Source organism: Macrosteles quadrilineatus, unplaced genomic scaffold (assembly GCF_028750875.1).
Source record: "Macrosteles quadrilineatus isolate MER2022 unplaced genomic scaffold, UCM_ALF_1.0 Scaffold_1__1_contigs__length_201487025, whole genome shotgun sequence".
Classification (NCBI taxonomy): Eukaryota; Metazoa; Arthropoda; class Insecta; order Hemiptera; family Cicadellidae; genus Macrosteles; species Macrosteles quadrilineatus.
The window spans coordinates 59,656,084-59,672,796 of record NW_026542594.1 but is presented as its reverse complement, the minus strand read 5'-3'; the positions used below and the strand labels follow the sequence as shown (position 1 = coordinate 59,672,796).

Below are 16,713 nucleotides of genomic sequence, written 5' to 3'. Positions count from 1 at the left end.
TGTACATTCGTTCGATATAAGCATTGAGTATACACGTCAGTTGTATACCCAATGATATAAGCAACGGTTCTTGCAATTTATTGCTTATTGTTTTTTAGAGTTTTTTTCGGACTTACTCTGTTTTCGGACTTACTCACACTCGTATAAGGTTTTCCACGTTTGTCATTGATAATGTAGCCATGTTGCTTTGAAATGGCGACCATACAAATGTATGCATTTTAAGCCAAGTATGAATGGAGATGAGTGTGGGATGAGTGGAGCGATCTTGTTGTCCTGTTTGTGACTAAGGCCGACATAATCCTTAGACACAGCTGTTAATTAATAGTGCATACAGTCAATTAATAGCAGCAGAGGTCAAGTTTGGTATCAAATTAAAGGTTTTATTCATAAAAATACATTGCCGCAAACCCAAACTCAAACGATGATGATGATAATAACGTTAATGATGTTGCTAAAACGTATCGTTTGAAATTTAACAGCTGAAAATAAGTGAAATAGAAAAGGTTTTGGTTAAATCCATGAAATTGTAATTGGACACTAGTAAATACTAGTGCACTTGTTGCTACCTCCCCCATTCGGTTTCATGTATTCCTCTCAATCAGTTCAAACCTAGGAGGATTAAACATTAATGTTACCTAATTAATGTTAAATCCTCCTAGATTCAAACCTGAAACACCCAGATCGAAACTCGCCTGTCGTTATTTTACCATCGCCTTTTTTTAAATATATTTTTCAAAAAAGAAAGATTATATTGATTTACTTTGGATTTTAAAAATGTTAACGTTTTATTTTGTTAAAGATTTATGGTGATACGTAGATATTGTGGTGTAGTAAAGTATATTATATTGTAGTTAAGTGTTAAATTTTGAAATTTTAGGGTGAATCGAGATGAATCTTTTTTTATAACATGGGTCTCTCCTATTTTAACATACATACCAAGTTTCATAAACATCGGTTGGAAAAGTGCAAAGATAAATATTTGTATGTAAAAAATACAAAATGGTGGATATCTGGTTAACGAAACGATTTTGGAAAAAATGTTATCCTTGATTTTCTGTTTATTTTGACCCAAGGAATTACTAGGTAAAGTATCTCCTCGCTTATTTTTATAACACCCTGTTTATGATGTATTCTTTTAAGTGAAAAATGTAAGCTGGTAATACAGAAAGATGTTTTATAAATAATATGAATGTACTGGTGATCTGTATATTCATCTTTTTCTTGTTCTTAGAACTGTAAATTAAAAGTCCAATCAGCAGTCGCATCGTCCGATGTAGTTCTTTCCATGCGTTGCGAAATGCTAAATTTGCCGTCCTCTTCAACCCAAGTTATCTATTGAACCACTAATTGTAAAAAATTAAAAAAAATATATTTTACGCAACACACTTTTGGCTACAAATTTGCCACAGACAAATCCTCTCTAACCCAAAAACAAACAAAAAATCTCGCATGCTAACTTTTTCATGTTAGAAATCACGATTTAAAAACTATTTCACCATACATATCAATTTGTATTAATTAGATCGGTAAATAGTTTAAAGTTTCAACAAAATAGTCATCGAGTAGGACTAACCAAGAAGCTCTGTGCCAATTTTCAAAATTTTAGCACAACTTTAAGTACACCAAAACGCGAAATTATTGAAGTCATGCGTCGAGAGGACTATCGTTGTTTTTAACAGATTATACTTTTGACCTTCCGGCACTGTTGACTCAGCGAAACTGAACTTATATTTTATCTTATTTCGTTATATTAAAACTGCTGTTGCATTAGGTCAAATTCCCAATAAGTCAATTGCTTTAACATATACCACGTTTTTAGCTCGAACTGTACTATTTGACTTACTGGGATTTTTGATCTACAGACACTGCAAACATTGTAGTTTTTGACCTAGTGGCACAGGTATAAATTATTTGACCTTCCGGGACTGTTGACTTTCTGCAACGCGTCCCTTATTTCCTATAAACAATGACAAAATCACAGAATAAATAAACTAACCTTATAGTTCTATAGAAAATTATTTTATTCAACCAGCTGTTAGTTATAACAAATTATATTGCACTAAAACAAACTAAATATTTTATAGACTGTTAAAAAAATAGATTATCTAGTATTTTACTAAAAATATTTAAATAATCTCTCATCCTCTTATCGAATAAATGGACGTATCAATGATTATAGCATTACACATAGTATAAATAAGTCAATTCTACGTAGGTATGTAATTTCATTTTCATCCAAATGCTGAATTTGTGTCGAAAAAGCCTAATGTTTACAGCTGTTACGTTAAGCAAATGGTATTTGCTTAATCTGCAGGTTTGCAATGGCGGGAGTATTTAATCTGTTCACACATAACCCAGACTGTTCGGATAGTCTCCAAGTTTTGCCCGATACTACCTACTTCCTGGTAAATTTAGTATATTGACATGATAATTACTAGGCCTATTGTTTGTAATTTCTTCTTTTACTGAACTAATTTTAAAATCGTTTCCAATTTTACTGTACCAATATACTGCCCTGTACGAGCAAACTACAACAGTTTATTTATTCTCCATAAAAATACACGCAAGAATTTAAAATTTACAATTATTTTGGAATTTATCCGCAACTGTTGGTTAAAGAACAACGGTTTGATATACAGATATTTTTTTTCTTTTAAGGTCTGCAAATTAGTTTAATTTAGTTAGTAATAAAACATGGCTAGGCTACATCTGAACATGGCTAGGCTACAGCTGAACAAGTCGGGATGTCAACTTCAATATCCAAAAGTCAAAAGTCAATGTTTTACGGCAGTATTAATCTCTTATGATACCTAAAAATGATGATACTCACAGCATTGCAAGTGTTGATGTCAACATTGTTCTTCAACTGCTCTAACACCTTGTCAAGATGTCCTGCCCGCGCCGCCCGCAGGAACGAGGTGTTCCCGTCCGACTGAAACAAACAACACAGAAATTACAAACGAAATCGAACAGTCTTGTCTCTTTATATAACACATGAAATAATGGATTTCATACATTGCCGTAACATGAAATGATGGATACAATATACAATACGACTTTCAACACATTTCACTAAAATTATGGTTACCCCAATCAGCTGTTGACATTTCAAACACTCCGAAATCTTCGTCCTCCATAAAAAAAATAAGCTTCGTTCGACGAAAGAGGAAAATAAGTTCGAAGTAGTCACACCCTAAGTTAGTTTATTCAACATTTATTCAACTGTGAGGTTCCTCCTGAGGACTCTCCTGAGCTAATTGTCCAAACCAGGATTAAAGTAGAAAGGCGGCAGAAGCGGATTACAGCAGGGGAGGATTATTGGGAAGGGAGTAAAAGGATTAGAGGAGCGTGCCAGACTACAGGTCACCTGTTACTGAAGGTTGGGCGATGAATCAACAAGACCTTCGTTGTTGCACACAACCAGAGATAACCAACTGACTTTGGTCCTACCATGTGTTGTCAATCGTTCTGTTAGGTACATATCCTTGTTTTAGCGAATTTCCCTATAGGGAAGTAGCTGTTGCCGTAGGTGGCATGGTAAGACCTAGGCTCGGGACCGATTAACTTTTTCATTTTGATGTCCCCAGAGGCCAAAAACAAAATTCGTTTAAATTGTTATACATATTATACATATACGTCCGTGAACGCGATAACTTTGAGTAATTTTTGTCCGATTTTGATGAAATTCTGTATAAAAGTGTAAGGCCGGATAAACTTGAGTGAGTTCGCGAACCAGCATGATTGGACAATGAGAACGGGGTTTTACGGGGGGTTTTATGGGGTAAAAAATGGGGTTTCTCATTGTTGACCCTCAAACCACAACATTTCCCAATTTCTCTCTAGACCTTTTTAAAGAGCTTATAAAAATGATTTAGTATATCAAAGTGTTTTTGTACAGTTACGGAGAGACTTCAAAAAATTGAAAATTTAAAATTCCCGTGTTGTTCTTATGGAGAATATTGTGAAATGTTGTAGTTTGCTTGTTTATGGATATATGTTGATCGAACTTGGCAAATTTATTTATTTTATGCTAAGCTATTAATACTTTACTAAAAACACACTTTATTAGTTTCCTTGTAGCAGCAAACCTAGGTTGGCTACTATTAAACCTAACGTTATTTAAATATATTAAATTGAAAATCAATTCAGACAGATAGAAATTCGCTTAGTCGGCAGGCTTGCTGCGGTGGGGTTATTATTATTGCCATATTGGCTGACTACATAGACTATAAAACTGTTATTCAGGTACGGGTTCATATCCAACGATTTCAGTCAAAAGTTTTAAGGTTCATCCTGCAAGCCCCGTGGTATGTTAACAACAATATCCTTCACAAGGACAGTGGAATTCCTACGGTTGAAGAGGAAATAACCAAATTTAGTGCAAAATATCTAAAGAAACTTGAAAATCACCCTAATAACCTGGCTCTAAACCTCTTGGACAACAGTACCAGTATATACAGGCTAAAAAGGATTCATGTTTTGGATCTAAGCTCACGTTTTGTTTGAACAATTAAATTTTCCCATGTTTATTTACTTCCTGAAATATTTTAAGTTAGCTCTGTCAATGGACAGAGATTAACTAACGTTTTATTAATAATTGTTATTGTATTTGCTGAATGTTCTAAAAATGAACAGATTGTAAATAAAATTGTGATAAAAAAATCTTTGTTAAGGTTTGTTTGCGTTGCGAAATATATTGCAGAGACATCAACCAATATTGATTGATATATTGATGAGGGAGGGTTCTCAGTTGGGTTTACCCGTTTTACCATTCCTGTTTATCAGTCACGTTGTCCCTACATTGACATATAATGTCTGGTATTGTCCGTAAACGTAACTTCCACGGACAATATTATAATTTTATAAAAACTATCAGCAAAGTTCTAATCGTTCTAATCTGTGAGCGGATGGTAGATATGCTATCTGTACTTGTTGTTTTGATTTTGTACTAACCAATACACAAACATCAAATGCAGATATTTCTAAAACAAAAGAGAAAAACAAAAAACTCTAGTCCAACGCTGTCCTAATGCTATACAAGATTGTATTGTGCAAACTCTCACACGTCGAAGTAACTAATCGTCTTGAGGAGAATGCATTTATTGTAAAACCTGTACATACAATGTTATTTTTATATCATTTTACCAAAGTTAAAAAAAAAAACAAAAAAACAGTAGTTTTGTATACCTTTTTTTGCAGGATGTAGGAAAGCTCATATGGTATGTACGGCAGTAGGACGATAGTATGGGGTTGTGGGACAGTTACCATGACAACCGATAGCGCCCCGGCCCGGCACCACCCCCGCTAGTCAAGTCTGGGAAGTGGGTTTTGGAGAGATTGGCAAAGGGTGCTTTCACGTCTTCGTTAGGGCTAGGCAGGATAGGGGACAAAAGTCATTATACAACGACCAACTCACTCTCACACTCTCGTACAAGAAATATTGTGCAACACTATTTAGTTTTATTTGCACCAAGTATCATAAGTACTTTCATTTTTCAAAAGAAAACTTAATGAATTGGTGATACTATATACGATTTATTACAGCTTTGTTTACACGGATTAATTTAATTTGTTTGACTTTTACAAAATTTCAATAGATCTATTCTGTTAGCAATACCGAAGCGAAACTTAACCCCTCTTATTTTCCTATGTAACTTATCTTCCAATGTCTTCAGAAACACCACGTGTCTGACGACATTATGTCTGCGACCCCAGTGCGTATAACTCGCCCACTAGTATTGGCAATTACCATAGAATAAATAAACACCAATATATTATTATAAGGTGGTATTATAAGTCTTGACGTTGTTGGATCATACCAGTAAAGGATACGAAGAATAAAATGACTGGTGAAGACTGAACAGTCAACAGAGGGATGCGCTCACTGACTGAACTTCCTGATTGAGGTTTCCTTCCTACTGCCAACTGCCCCAACCCCAAGCCCAACCGGCTCATTGTAGTTTAGTGATATAATAATGTAATAAGTTAATCCCCAAGTACGAAAGTAAATGATTAATTAACTCTTCAAACGGTCTAAATATCAATCAGCAACATTTTGCTGTGCACCAAGAAAAGTAAAAAATGTATTTTGTAGTCAGTTGGTATTGATCTACTGTAAACTAAATTATTAAATAGTATTAGTATTAAATAAAGATATTTCGTTTACATGTTTCATATTTCGTAAATTTAGTATCAATATTCGTAAAAACAACTGTAAAACTAATACATTTCTACCGATAGGTTTACTAGATGTTCAAGTTTTAAATGATATATAGCATCAATCCATGCAATTGCTTTTAGATGCATTGCACATGGGCTTAAGGTACCTAACCTTTATTATTTAGAAATTCTACTATTCTGAAGGCTACAAAAAAGTATAAATTGAATATCATGTGAGATATAAATAATATGAGAAACCAGAACAGTGTGGTACTAGTGAGAAGCCCAGTTGCTGTAGTTTGCTACTGCTTTACTGTATTTGTAGTCCACTACTTGTACGATTCGTTGACTCGCCTTACGATGACTTAGTGGTTATGTCGGGAGTCGTCGTAAGCATAGCGGGGGCATCTATGCTTTTTTGTCTCTTGGTGAGGATGTGTGCTCCCTTAGGGAGCATAAATGGCTTTATGCTTGCCTAGGTCAAGCATACAGTAAAGCCATTTTTTAGGATCGAACCGGTGACCTTCTGCTTGTAAGGCGAACACTATAATGACTTGGCTACCCTCTTAATTATGTATATTTGATAAAACAGATCATATAAATATCCCAAAAGAAACTACAGTAATAAGGATACAACTACAGATAAGATATGTGAAGAAACTATTTATTAAATCAAAATCAACATTTTAGGAACAGTATTTTATCTAGTAATTTCAATAACTCATCTTAAAAACAAAAGGTAAACAACAATAATAAATAAACAGTTCATCTGATCTTTTAAACATTAAACATATGGTTAATTAATAATAACACCACATCTCCCTTTGTCACACATCTTCTTTTAATCATATCGTTTTGGTCTTCTTAGGAGTCTCTGACTTCTTCGAGAAGGGTTGTGGGTTTTCTGATCAGGTACCTGAGGGATTGTATTAGGCTGTTCAATATTCACTCTTTCTTCTAATGGCAATAGTGTTAGATGCCATCGATTTCTTCTAAGCCATCTTCCATTATTTAGTGTTACCCAATATGATCGGGGATAAATGTCTGATTTTGATAAGATTTCTCCGTTACATTTCAGGTCTCTAATCCAGGCCATAATATTATTATCTATGAAGTTAATTTTGGTGATAGTAAGTTAATGTTATTTAAGGGATTATTGCGGACATTCTGCATCGCAATTAGTAATCAATCACACTAATCGAGATGGAAAATTACCGCAAAATCCCTTTAATTATTTGTGTGTTGTACAAGGATAGTGTCTTCCACCGTGGCGGGGTTTCAGCTGGTCGTGCTGACAGTCGATAACACGCTGGTTGACCCCCCCACCCCCCCCCCCCCCACCACCACAACTATTATATTACCCTCAGTGACGCCAGCCTGTCTGCCGTCGCGACCAACTCGCTTTTCACCACTTTCACTCCATTGAGGTTTACATTCAGGTTAAATGATTCTCAATTTACATTATTGACGTTGTTTTATGTATTATTTTTAGTGTGCTTCCGTTCTTCTTGATTAAATAGTGTGCATTTGGTTAAGCAATCCCCAAACTAAGAAAACAGTGGATATCATTAAGAACCAAACAACGCTCATATTGGCATAAAAGTCTAGATATAAAAATATGTTGAGAAACATGACCTGAATTGACTGGGTAACGATTGGATAAGGTGCTTAATTAATACAAGCACATCAGTTGTTCTGAGGTCAGTTCCAATATTCATTAAACTGTCAATAAATTACGTTTTTTGACAAACAATCAATGGCCGTCAGACTGTAAAAAACTAGGGATTGTACTATTCCTTTGAAAATGCTATTAAAATGATAATGGGTTGTGAAATCAGTGACAAAATTAAGAAATGGCTTGCTAAGGTAAGAATTTACATTATCAATCAATTAATTATATATAAGCAATCTAGAGGCTAAAATGATTGAAAATTAAGAAGTTAGAGGTTAGGGTGTTTAGTTTTTTTGTTATTTAGTCACGAAAAATCTACTGGAAACTTTAAAGAAACCCAGAAAATTGTGTTTGATTCGTTAAACGAGTCTGGCATTATGGATGTTTGATAAGTTACGTGTTGGTTACATCATTGTTACGTGTAAAGCTTTATAAAATGACACTCTAAAGATTTCTAATTGTACAGAAGAAAGGCATCTAATTGTATGGCGCACATTCTTTCTTCTTTATTTTTATGATGAAATGTAAAGGTATTTCAAGGGGTAACACTTATAGTCAAGTATCAAATCATAAACCTAGTAGGTGCATAGAAACTACTCTATTCATGAGAATATTTTGCAGATTATATTGTGTTGCCACGATAGAGAGAAACAACTACGATACTGATACTGTACGTTGTCAGATTGGTTTAGAGTCCCAATGCAATTGGAACTTTGTGAGATTAGTTAGAAAGCGGCAATCAACTGATATTTACATAACAAAAGCTGTAGGAAGAATGGTACATTTATTATCCTGTGTCAATTTCATTGTTAAAAATTTTTTTTTAGTATTGACCCTAATGGATTGATGATTCTAATTAAACTATAAATAGAAAATAAAAAAAATAAAATATATAATTAAAATTGTAAAAATGTATATCGAGGAACAGTGTTGTTATACAATATAGAGAAGTAGAATAAATATGGGATTAGACGGAGTGTTCAGTGGCAACAGATTAATACCTTACTGTATAAGTAAAGTTTGATCCCCACTTTTGTTAATTCAATCTCGGAATCGGCACCAAGAAACTCCCTTATACTACTTATACTCCCTTATACCAATTTGTCCTGACGATAAATGTTTAGTCCTATTGTGGTCCTATCCTAATAAGACGGCCGCGGAGACAATTTAGTTTTGTCCTGACGATACGGTAAATGTTTAGTCCTGGTCCTATCCTAATAAGACGGCCGCGGAGACAATTTAGTTTTGTCCTGACGATACGATAAATGTTCAGTGCTATCCTAATGACAAGATTAGGGGTATGTTTTATCTATGGTAATACATTCACTAAATCAGTAGTCATCAATGTTGTGAACGGATTTAGAATGTATTTAAGATTCAGCCCGTCTATATGGTAATGATAATGCAGCATACATGCATGTGTATATGAGATGACTAGAGTACTCTGATGTCAATGAGATGAGACTCGGAGTGTTACGGAGAGTATCAATATAGAGGGGCTGCGGCGAGTCGTGGGCCTAGAGATCAATACCCAGCCTCCTACGCCTCTTCTAGTGTCACATATTATACAATTTTACAAGTCTTGGCCATTTAAAAACTGTTAATGGGGCCTGGCTATATTGAGTATGAGCCTACCACATCCAATAGGACACACAGGTACAAGTTTGTGAACGCGAGGACTATAAAGAATCATCTAATTATTTATGCCTTGTCACAGAAGTTTCCAAACAGTATGGGAATTGGATAAAGTTATAAAATATTATAATGTAAACAGTTGATAATACGAACCGAGATATGGATTTATCGTGAAACAGTAACGATCAAACGTAAATGAAACATTGGTTCAAGGTTCGGATTCCACTCTAAACTGTAGGTCCCTTAGCTGCCGTTAGCTATATGGGCTATTAATTAACAGCTGTGTCTAAGGAACATGTCGGCCTTAGTCACTAACAAGACTACAAGATCGCACCACTCATCATACACTCATCCTTCACTCATATTTGGGTTAAAATACGCACATAGTGGCGTCCCCATCTTAAATAATTGATAATTGATTGATGTTTATTATTTACTGTATTGGTATAGCCTACAGTAATAATGTTAGTATTTAAACTCACAAGATCAATTATTTTATTCAGTTGCTAACCATCGGTTATTTTATTAATATTAAAAAAAAACCGTCGGATCTTATTATATTACTATAATAAATCAGCTGGTTATTATATTAGACCTACAAGATGCGTTTTTCCCGTATGTGATGCGTGTCAATAAAATATTTATCTTTGTGTAAAAAGAAAAAAAATATACTGAAAATGGCACGCTTTAATAATATACTGATTTGCTTGAATATACTGTTTTGGATCAATGGTAAACACAACTTTAAATGCAGTTTGTAGTATGTAATTGTAATTATTGAGGAAATGTCAGAAAACCTATATCAATAAAATATACAGCATTGTGATTTCACATTTTTGGTACGGTAGGTTTAAGATTTATGTGTAATAAGAATGTGGGAAAGGCCAAGTTCTGTATATCCTGAAGATTGGTATTTAAAACGTATAAATTTGGTTTATGACGGAATTCTAGGCTTTCCTTTCCAAACTGTCCGTGACGCTGACGTAGTTTCCCGACCCACGCCCATCTACAGCTGTCTCGTCACTCTGTTCTCGCCAAGTGTTTAGTGTTAGGCTATCAGTGTGTCATGGTGGATTACCTGGCTGGTGGTCTCCGTGACCATGGTGGACTACGGTGGCCGCTCCTGGGTCTAGGCTCTGATAGAACAACGAATACGCACAGTGAAATCTAAAACCGAACTGAGAGTAAGTATCGGCGTGGTGTCTGAGGGGGTGGCACAGGGTGGCTCCAGTAGTGCCAACCTACATTGATCTGCTCCACTGCTTGTCCTAATTAAACGACCTTCCTAAACCCTGTCCGCTAATGACACCTCTAAGATAAACTGTCACACTTTGGTTCTCAAATGCGAAACTAAACACTCGTCATATCGAATTTTGAGAAAATGAAAGCAAAACATATTCATAATAGAATTTGAAAAACCATAACAATATTGTTTTAGTAGAACAATTATCGCTAGAAATATTATTGAATCAGCTATGAAACAGCACAGATCACCGGGAGCACAGAGTTAAGGGAAAACGGTATAAATACTCTGATATAGAACAAAAATAGCATACAGTATCTATATCTATAAAATAGGTGAGCACGATTTTTGTCGGTAGAACTCCTCCGTGGTTTCTCAACCGATTTTGTTAGTTCATGGCTGATTGGAAAGGTCTCATTGAGTAGATGTAATATAAGGTCTTAAAAGTTATATTTTTCGTTGAACAAAAAAATCATGCTTTGGCGATATGAGCCATATTCACGTTTTAATGATATAATGGGAATTGGCTCGATCTTTTTTGAAAATCTTTCGTGGAGAACTTTCTACTATATTTGGAAGTTAGTAATGTAGCTGAAAGATTGCATTTTACTTGAGATTTTCACAGTTATTATTTTATGAATACATTCAGTTATCGTAAACATTATAGATACTAAATTAGAACTAAAACTCTTAAAGAGCCTTTGAAAATTATTTGACTGGCAAAAAAGGTTGTGTTAGGTATACCAAATTTACCACTCGACAAACATTATTTAAAATATCACCAAAATTTTTGGTTAAAATGTATCAGGCAGAAGACTAAAAATGTGAGGAGAGTTGAAGCACTAACCAGCACTAACGAAGCACTAACCGTTGGTACAGTTTTGAAAGTTAGTGCTCACATATTACTACTGAGGGGGGGAAGGGGGGGCTAACTTCCGTGAAGTTGGTATTGACATATGACATGAATCATATGTCAATTCTAACTTCCGTGAAGTTGGCCCCACCCACAGTTTTTTGGTTATAGCTCCTGAACCGTAAGAGCACTAACGATGGGAGTTGAAGCACTAACCAGCACTAACGAAGCACTAACCATTAATATTACTGTCGGGGAAATAAATATGTGCACTCGAGTTTGAGCCTAAGTATCTCTGAGATGAATTATCCGATTTTGTTGAAACAAAAATTAAATGTAAGCTTGTTTAAATACATTTTACGTGGTAACAATTTAAAAATTTTCCGTTTACCAGAAAAATTTATATAGTTGAAAGATCCTAAAAAGTACCGGTTTTTAAGGAACTCTGCACTAACGCTGAAGTTTAAAAATTATTTGTAAACAAACCACTGAGCCAATCTTTCTGAAATTTTTATGGCTTATTGGTAGGTTTATTGTTAACATTTCCATGCATTTTAAAATTTTTAGTCACAATATGCTGCTGTTAATTTTTAAAACCTATGCTAACATCGTTAATAAGACGCTAAAAATTTCGTTCAAAATACCATCGTGTTTGTCGTGACACAAGAAATAACACTAATATGATAGATTTATAATGCGAACAAAGGTGTTTTTTAAACAGATTTATATTTGTAAACATAAATTTCTCCCGCGACTGGTAGCGGGCCGCCTGGTGTTTGTACGATATTTCCCAGTCGGGCAGGGGCGCGGCGAATCTGCGACGTTGCCGACGTACCTGCCCACCAAACTGACATTGCATCGGTATTCACTCACGGCAAACAACTGTGTATATCAATATTTAGTTTGAAATTAACATAAATTTACTAACAAAATATTCTAATTAACTAGTCATAAAACAAATACATTTTAATAAGTTAACTATGGTGGTATGAAAAATTAATTTTGTATTACAGGCAACAAGCCAACTGTTTTGTGTTGATTGAGCTAGTTAAAAAATTATAACAGCTAAATGCCAAGTAAATATTTTCCACCAGTATTTATTTTATGGTTTCTTTAATTTGCCACTTTTAAATATACAACTGAGAGTAGAAATCGGAGCGGTCATCACCCTTTCCGGGAAGTGTTGCGTTAAGCTGGAATATCCGATGAGTAATGGAATGTAAACATTAGCCCCCCGCTTTCTTGAACTATGGTCGCTATGAGAGATGACTAACCAAGCTAACCAGTTCGTCTTAGATTTTTACACTGGTAACATCGATTCGAAAATGCCTCCTCGCCGGAATTATTCCGATGGTGAAATACAGATGATAGTGCGATTTGTTTCTTTCGTCAGTGTGGTGGCCAGATACACATCGGCAACGTCGCAGATGCGCCGCGCTCCCACCCGGCTGGGAAATATCGTACAAACACCAGGCGGCCCGCTACCAGTCGCGGGAGAAATTTATGTTTACAAATATAAATCTGTTTAAAAAACACCTTTGTTCGCATTATAAATCTATCATATTAGTGTTATTTCTTGTGTCACGACAAACACGATGGTATTTTGAACGAAATTTTTAGCGTCTTATTAACGATGTTAGCATAGGTTTTAAAAATTAACAGCAGCATAAAAACTATTGTGACTAAAAATTTTAAAATGCATGGAAATGTTAACAATAAACCTACCAATAAGCCATAAAAATTTCAGATAGATTGGCTCATTGGTTTGTTTACAAATAATTTTTAAACTTCAGTGTTAGTGCAGAGTTCCTTAAAAACCGGTACTTTTTAGGATCTTTCAACTATATAAATTTTTCTGGTAAACGGAAAATTTTTAAATTGTTACCACGTAAAATGTATTTAAACAAGCTTACATTTAATTTTTGTTTCAACAAAATCGGATAATTCATCTCAGAGATATTTAGGCTCAAACTCGAGTGCACATATTTATTTCCCCGACAGTAGTTTTATTGTTAGTGCTTTTATGGGGGGGGGGGGGGCTAACTTCACGGACCTCCATTCAGAGTACATCAACCAGCAGCCTCAAAATATCAATAATGTCAGCCAGATACATGTAAAACTGTTCAAACTCAATGATATGAAAAAGTAAAAAAACACAAAAAACAGCTTTGTTCTTGAAGATTTAAAACTCATTTAGGCATTTATAATGATCCTAACATTGATTATAAAAACTAAATCGTCAAAATGGAGTTCAAGCTATACAGTATATGTTCATTTTGGGCAGCAAAGAGCCTGTATGAACGAATTAGCCTATAGCGGATAACATAATAGGCTACATAATTTATTTATACAATGAAGGTTTGCAGTTGACATATTTACGTGCGAAATCGCACGGGTTCGCCTAGTAAATAGTTATAAAGCTCCATACAAACAATTTAATAAAATCTCGTTGAAACAGCATAAAAGATATAAGCAGTTGTTGCATTCCATGGTTGGTGCCGTGGTATCGGTGAGGGTAGTCAATATAGCTACATCCATGTATTGCGGGTATTGCATACTGTACCGTTCACGGCGCGGCGCGGCGCACCTAGCAACAAGGCCGTGGAGGTACTGTAGGCGAGGCGCGGCGTAGCATAACTGTTGACGATATCATTCCGTCATGTACTATACGTTGTACCAACGACTATTGGATCAAAGGTTGTACTTACAAACTGACACGGTATCTGAGATGTACAGCTGTCTGGAGGCTGGTTATACAGTTCAATAAATACGTGCAAAGTTAAGATTATTATTTTTTTCAATTTATATTTTACTTATTAACTATTTGATGAGAAGTAATATTAGAACTTACTCCCCCCTGCACATAATGGAGAAAGTACTATGTGTTGACCAAATGATATTACACTGAAACAGTGAGCTAGAGATACAACTGGAGGAAACATTGAATGAGGGAATTGAGAGACGTTACTAAGGGTAAAGTACATTGTACTTAGTACATTGGAGCTAGGAAACTAGGTGACTGGGGTAGATATTGTAATAAAGCCACGAGCCAACTAGCTGGTCGATTTCCCTAGTTTGTACCAACGTAACGAAATTGTACAGCGATTCGATTTTGTACAGTAGAAGAGTCGCCGATCCAGTGCTACATCCATTGTATTTCTTGCTCAGTGCAATAAAATGAGCTTAAATTATTAGCGTTGGGGGCTATACTTTCACAAGGTTAAAACTACATTTCTAAAAAACTGAAACTAAAAATTAACTTTATGGCTTCGACATTCCCATATTTTCAAAAATATCTTTCATTCAACAGAATAATCATGTAAATCCATCAAGTGGCTGATATTGATACCATATTGGTGGTCTTGGAATTAAAAACCGCTCCTTTCTATACACTGTATATGGTTATTATTACATAATTATTATTTTTTCCTCAACTTGTTTTGTGTGTTTAAAGTTGTATACATGTAGCCTACACGAATAAAATATTTATAATGTTCACTTGAGCTATAAAAGGTTCAAGTGCCTACGATGAGAGGCTGGGATCAATCCTTCAATATATATACAGTATACACGCCAGGCTGCTTGCACCGCTCCTGCCACCATCTTTCGTTCTTTTACATTTTCACATATATTATAGGGTAGAGGCTTAAACTCGGTTTGTAAATAGAGTAGAGCCAATAAGGATTATTAAATTCAAAAAGTTATAAACATGTTTTGAAGAGCAAATTTCATACGGTAAGTAATTTCATGTCCATGTCACAAGGAAATATACTCTACAGATGCGTTTTTTTCAATTGGAACACATAAGGCTCCGTCCAAACTATATGGGTCGTATGTCACTTAACACAACATGTGTCTGCAACATCAATTACTGTGTTTTAGTGGGTTTAAAGTCCCGGAACAGCTTAATATTTTTTACCAACATAGATACGGTGGTACGGTTGTGTATCTAGATATTTATCATAAAACCTACCTTTTTAAGCAGTTATTAATTGTACTATTTTCCAACAAGGAGTAAGAAGAATAGTTATTTGTGTAACTAGTGGTGAAAGTGGCACTTAGCTGCACACGAGAGCAATGTTTACGCACGAGCCGCAGGCGAGTGCGGAATGATCTCGAGTGCAGCAAAGGCCTTTTTCACTCGTGCTACACATTATATTTTTCCTACAGTCACTATAAAGCATATAAATAATTAGTCTTTCAAACACTATACAACACGTTTTTAGGTTCAGCTGGCAACACAAATGGTGCCCTAGAGAAAGTAGTACCCGCGGTCCGTATCACTCCACTATTTTTCCTCGGTAAGAAATGTGCTCCGCGTTTTGAGAATATAGTTCCGTATGTTTTTGTAATTTGAAGTGGTTTCCGTGCCTAAAAAAATGCTTTAAAGGTATTTTCTTGTTTATTAAGATCGTAGGAATGTTTTAAAAACGTTTAAAAGAAAAGTCTAGAAAGTTCAGAAATACCGAAACTATAAACACGAAATGACAGGTTAAATCGTAGTTATAATAGTCATCAGCTGCTCATAGTATTATTATCTTTAAGTGTTGCCAACCTATTTCCAAGCGTACACGGATTACGTGCATAATAGAACTACGCTGTTTTGTGTTGTTTCGTTGGAATCCTGATGTGCGGCAAAGTATAAACCGTACGACAAAGTATAAACCGTACGGCAAAGTATAAATATGCAGCAATTAGCAGCTTTCTGTACTATAAACAGTAAAAGGAAGCCAACTTTATCGGGTGACTGTAGGAAATAGTATATTACGTTACTAGTCCTGAAAATAAGTGTTTACCGGACGAGTCTCGCACGGGATTACCATACGAGTCCGGTACACACATTTTGGACGAGTTACGTACGATAGTTTGCGCCATACTACTTAATCCGTACAAATCCTTATATATTTCCACCAACTAAAGGACTAAAAATCACTAGTCATGAGAGGTTATGTTTTTGTTTATAACCACTAATTGCCACGAAAATACAGTATAATCAGCTGATTGGTGTCCGGTAAAACTCATTGCAGAACAGTATTACGCAATGAAACCCCATTTGAATAAGCTGGTGGCAAACAGCTGTTTTCTGGACTAAATCCTTGCGTGGAAAGTTCGTCAAAATAATGTAGTGTGGCGTAAAATATTTAATGTAAG

General features: G+C 35.2%; 1 protein-coding gene across 2 annotated transcripts in view; it reads right to left on the bottom strand.

The window, feature by feature from the left end:
- LOC128983230 (ankyrin-3-like) overlaps window positions 1-16,713 on the bottom strand; it is a 217,514-nt gene that overhangs the window by 80,478 nt on the left and 120,323 nt on the right. Inside the window, exons 1-2 of one of the 2 annotated variants that reach the window (XM_054402456.1) lie at window positions 10,545-10,655; window positions 2,831-2,932 (exon numbers count right to left, since the gene is read on the bottom strand). In XM_054402456.1, coding sequence (XP_054258431.1) covers window positions 2,831-2,932; window positions 10,545-10,568 — 126 coding nt within the window. In that variant the 5' untranslated portion in view covers window positions 10,569-10,655. Of the gene's footprint in view, window positions 1-2,830; window positions 2,933-10,544; window positions 10,656-16,713 lie in introns of those variants that run through there. The other variant, XM_054402455.1, reaches the window with a different exon arrangement.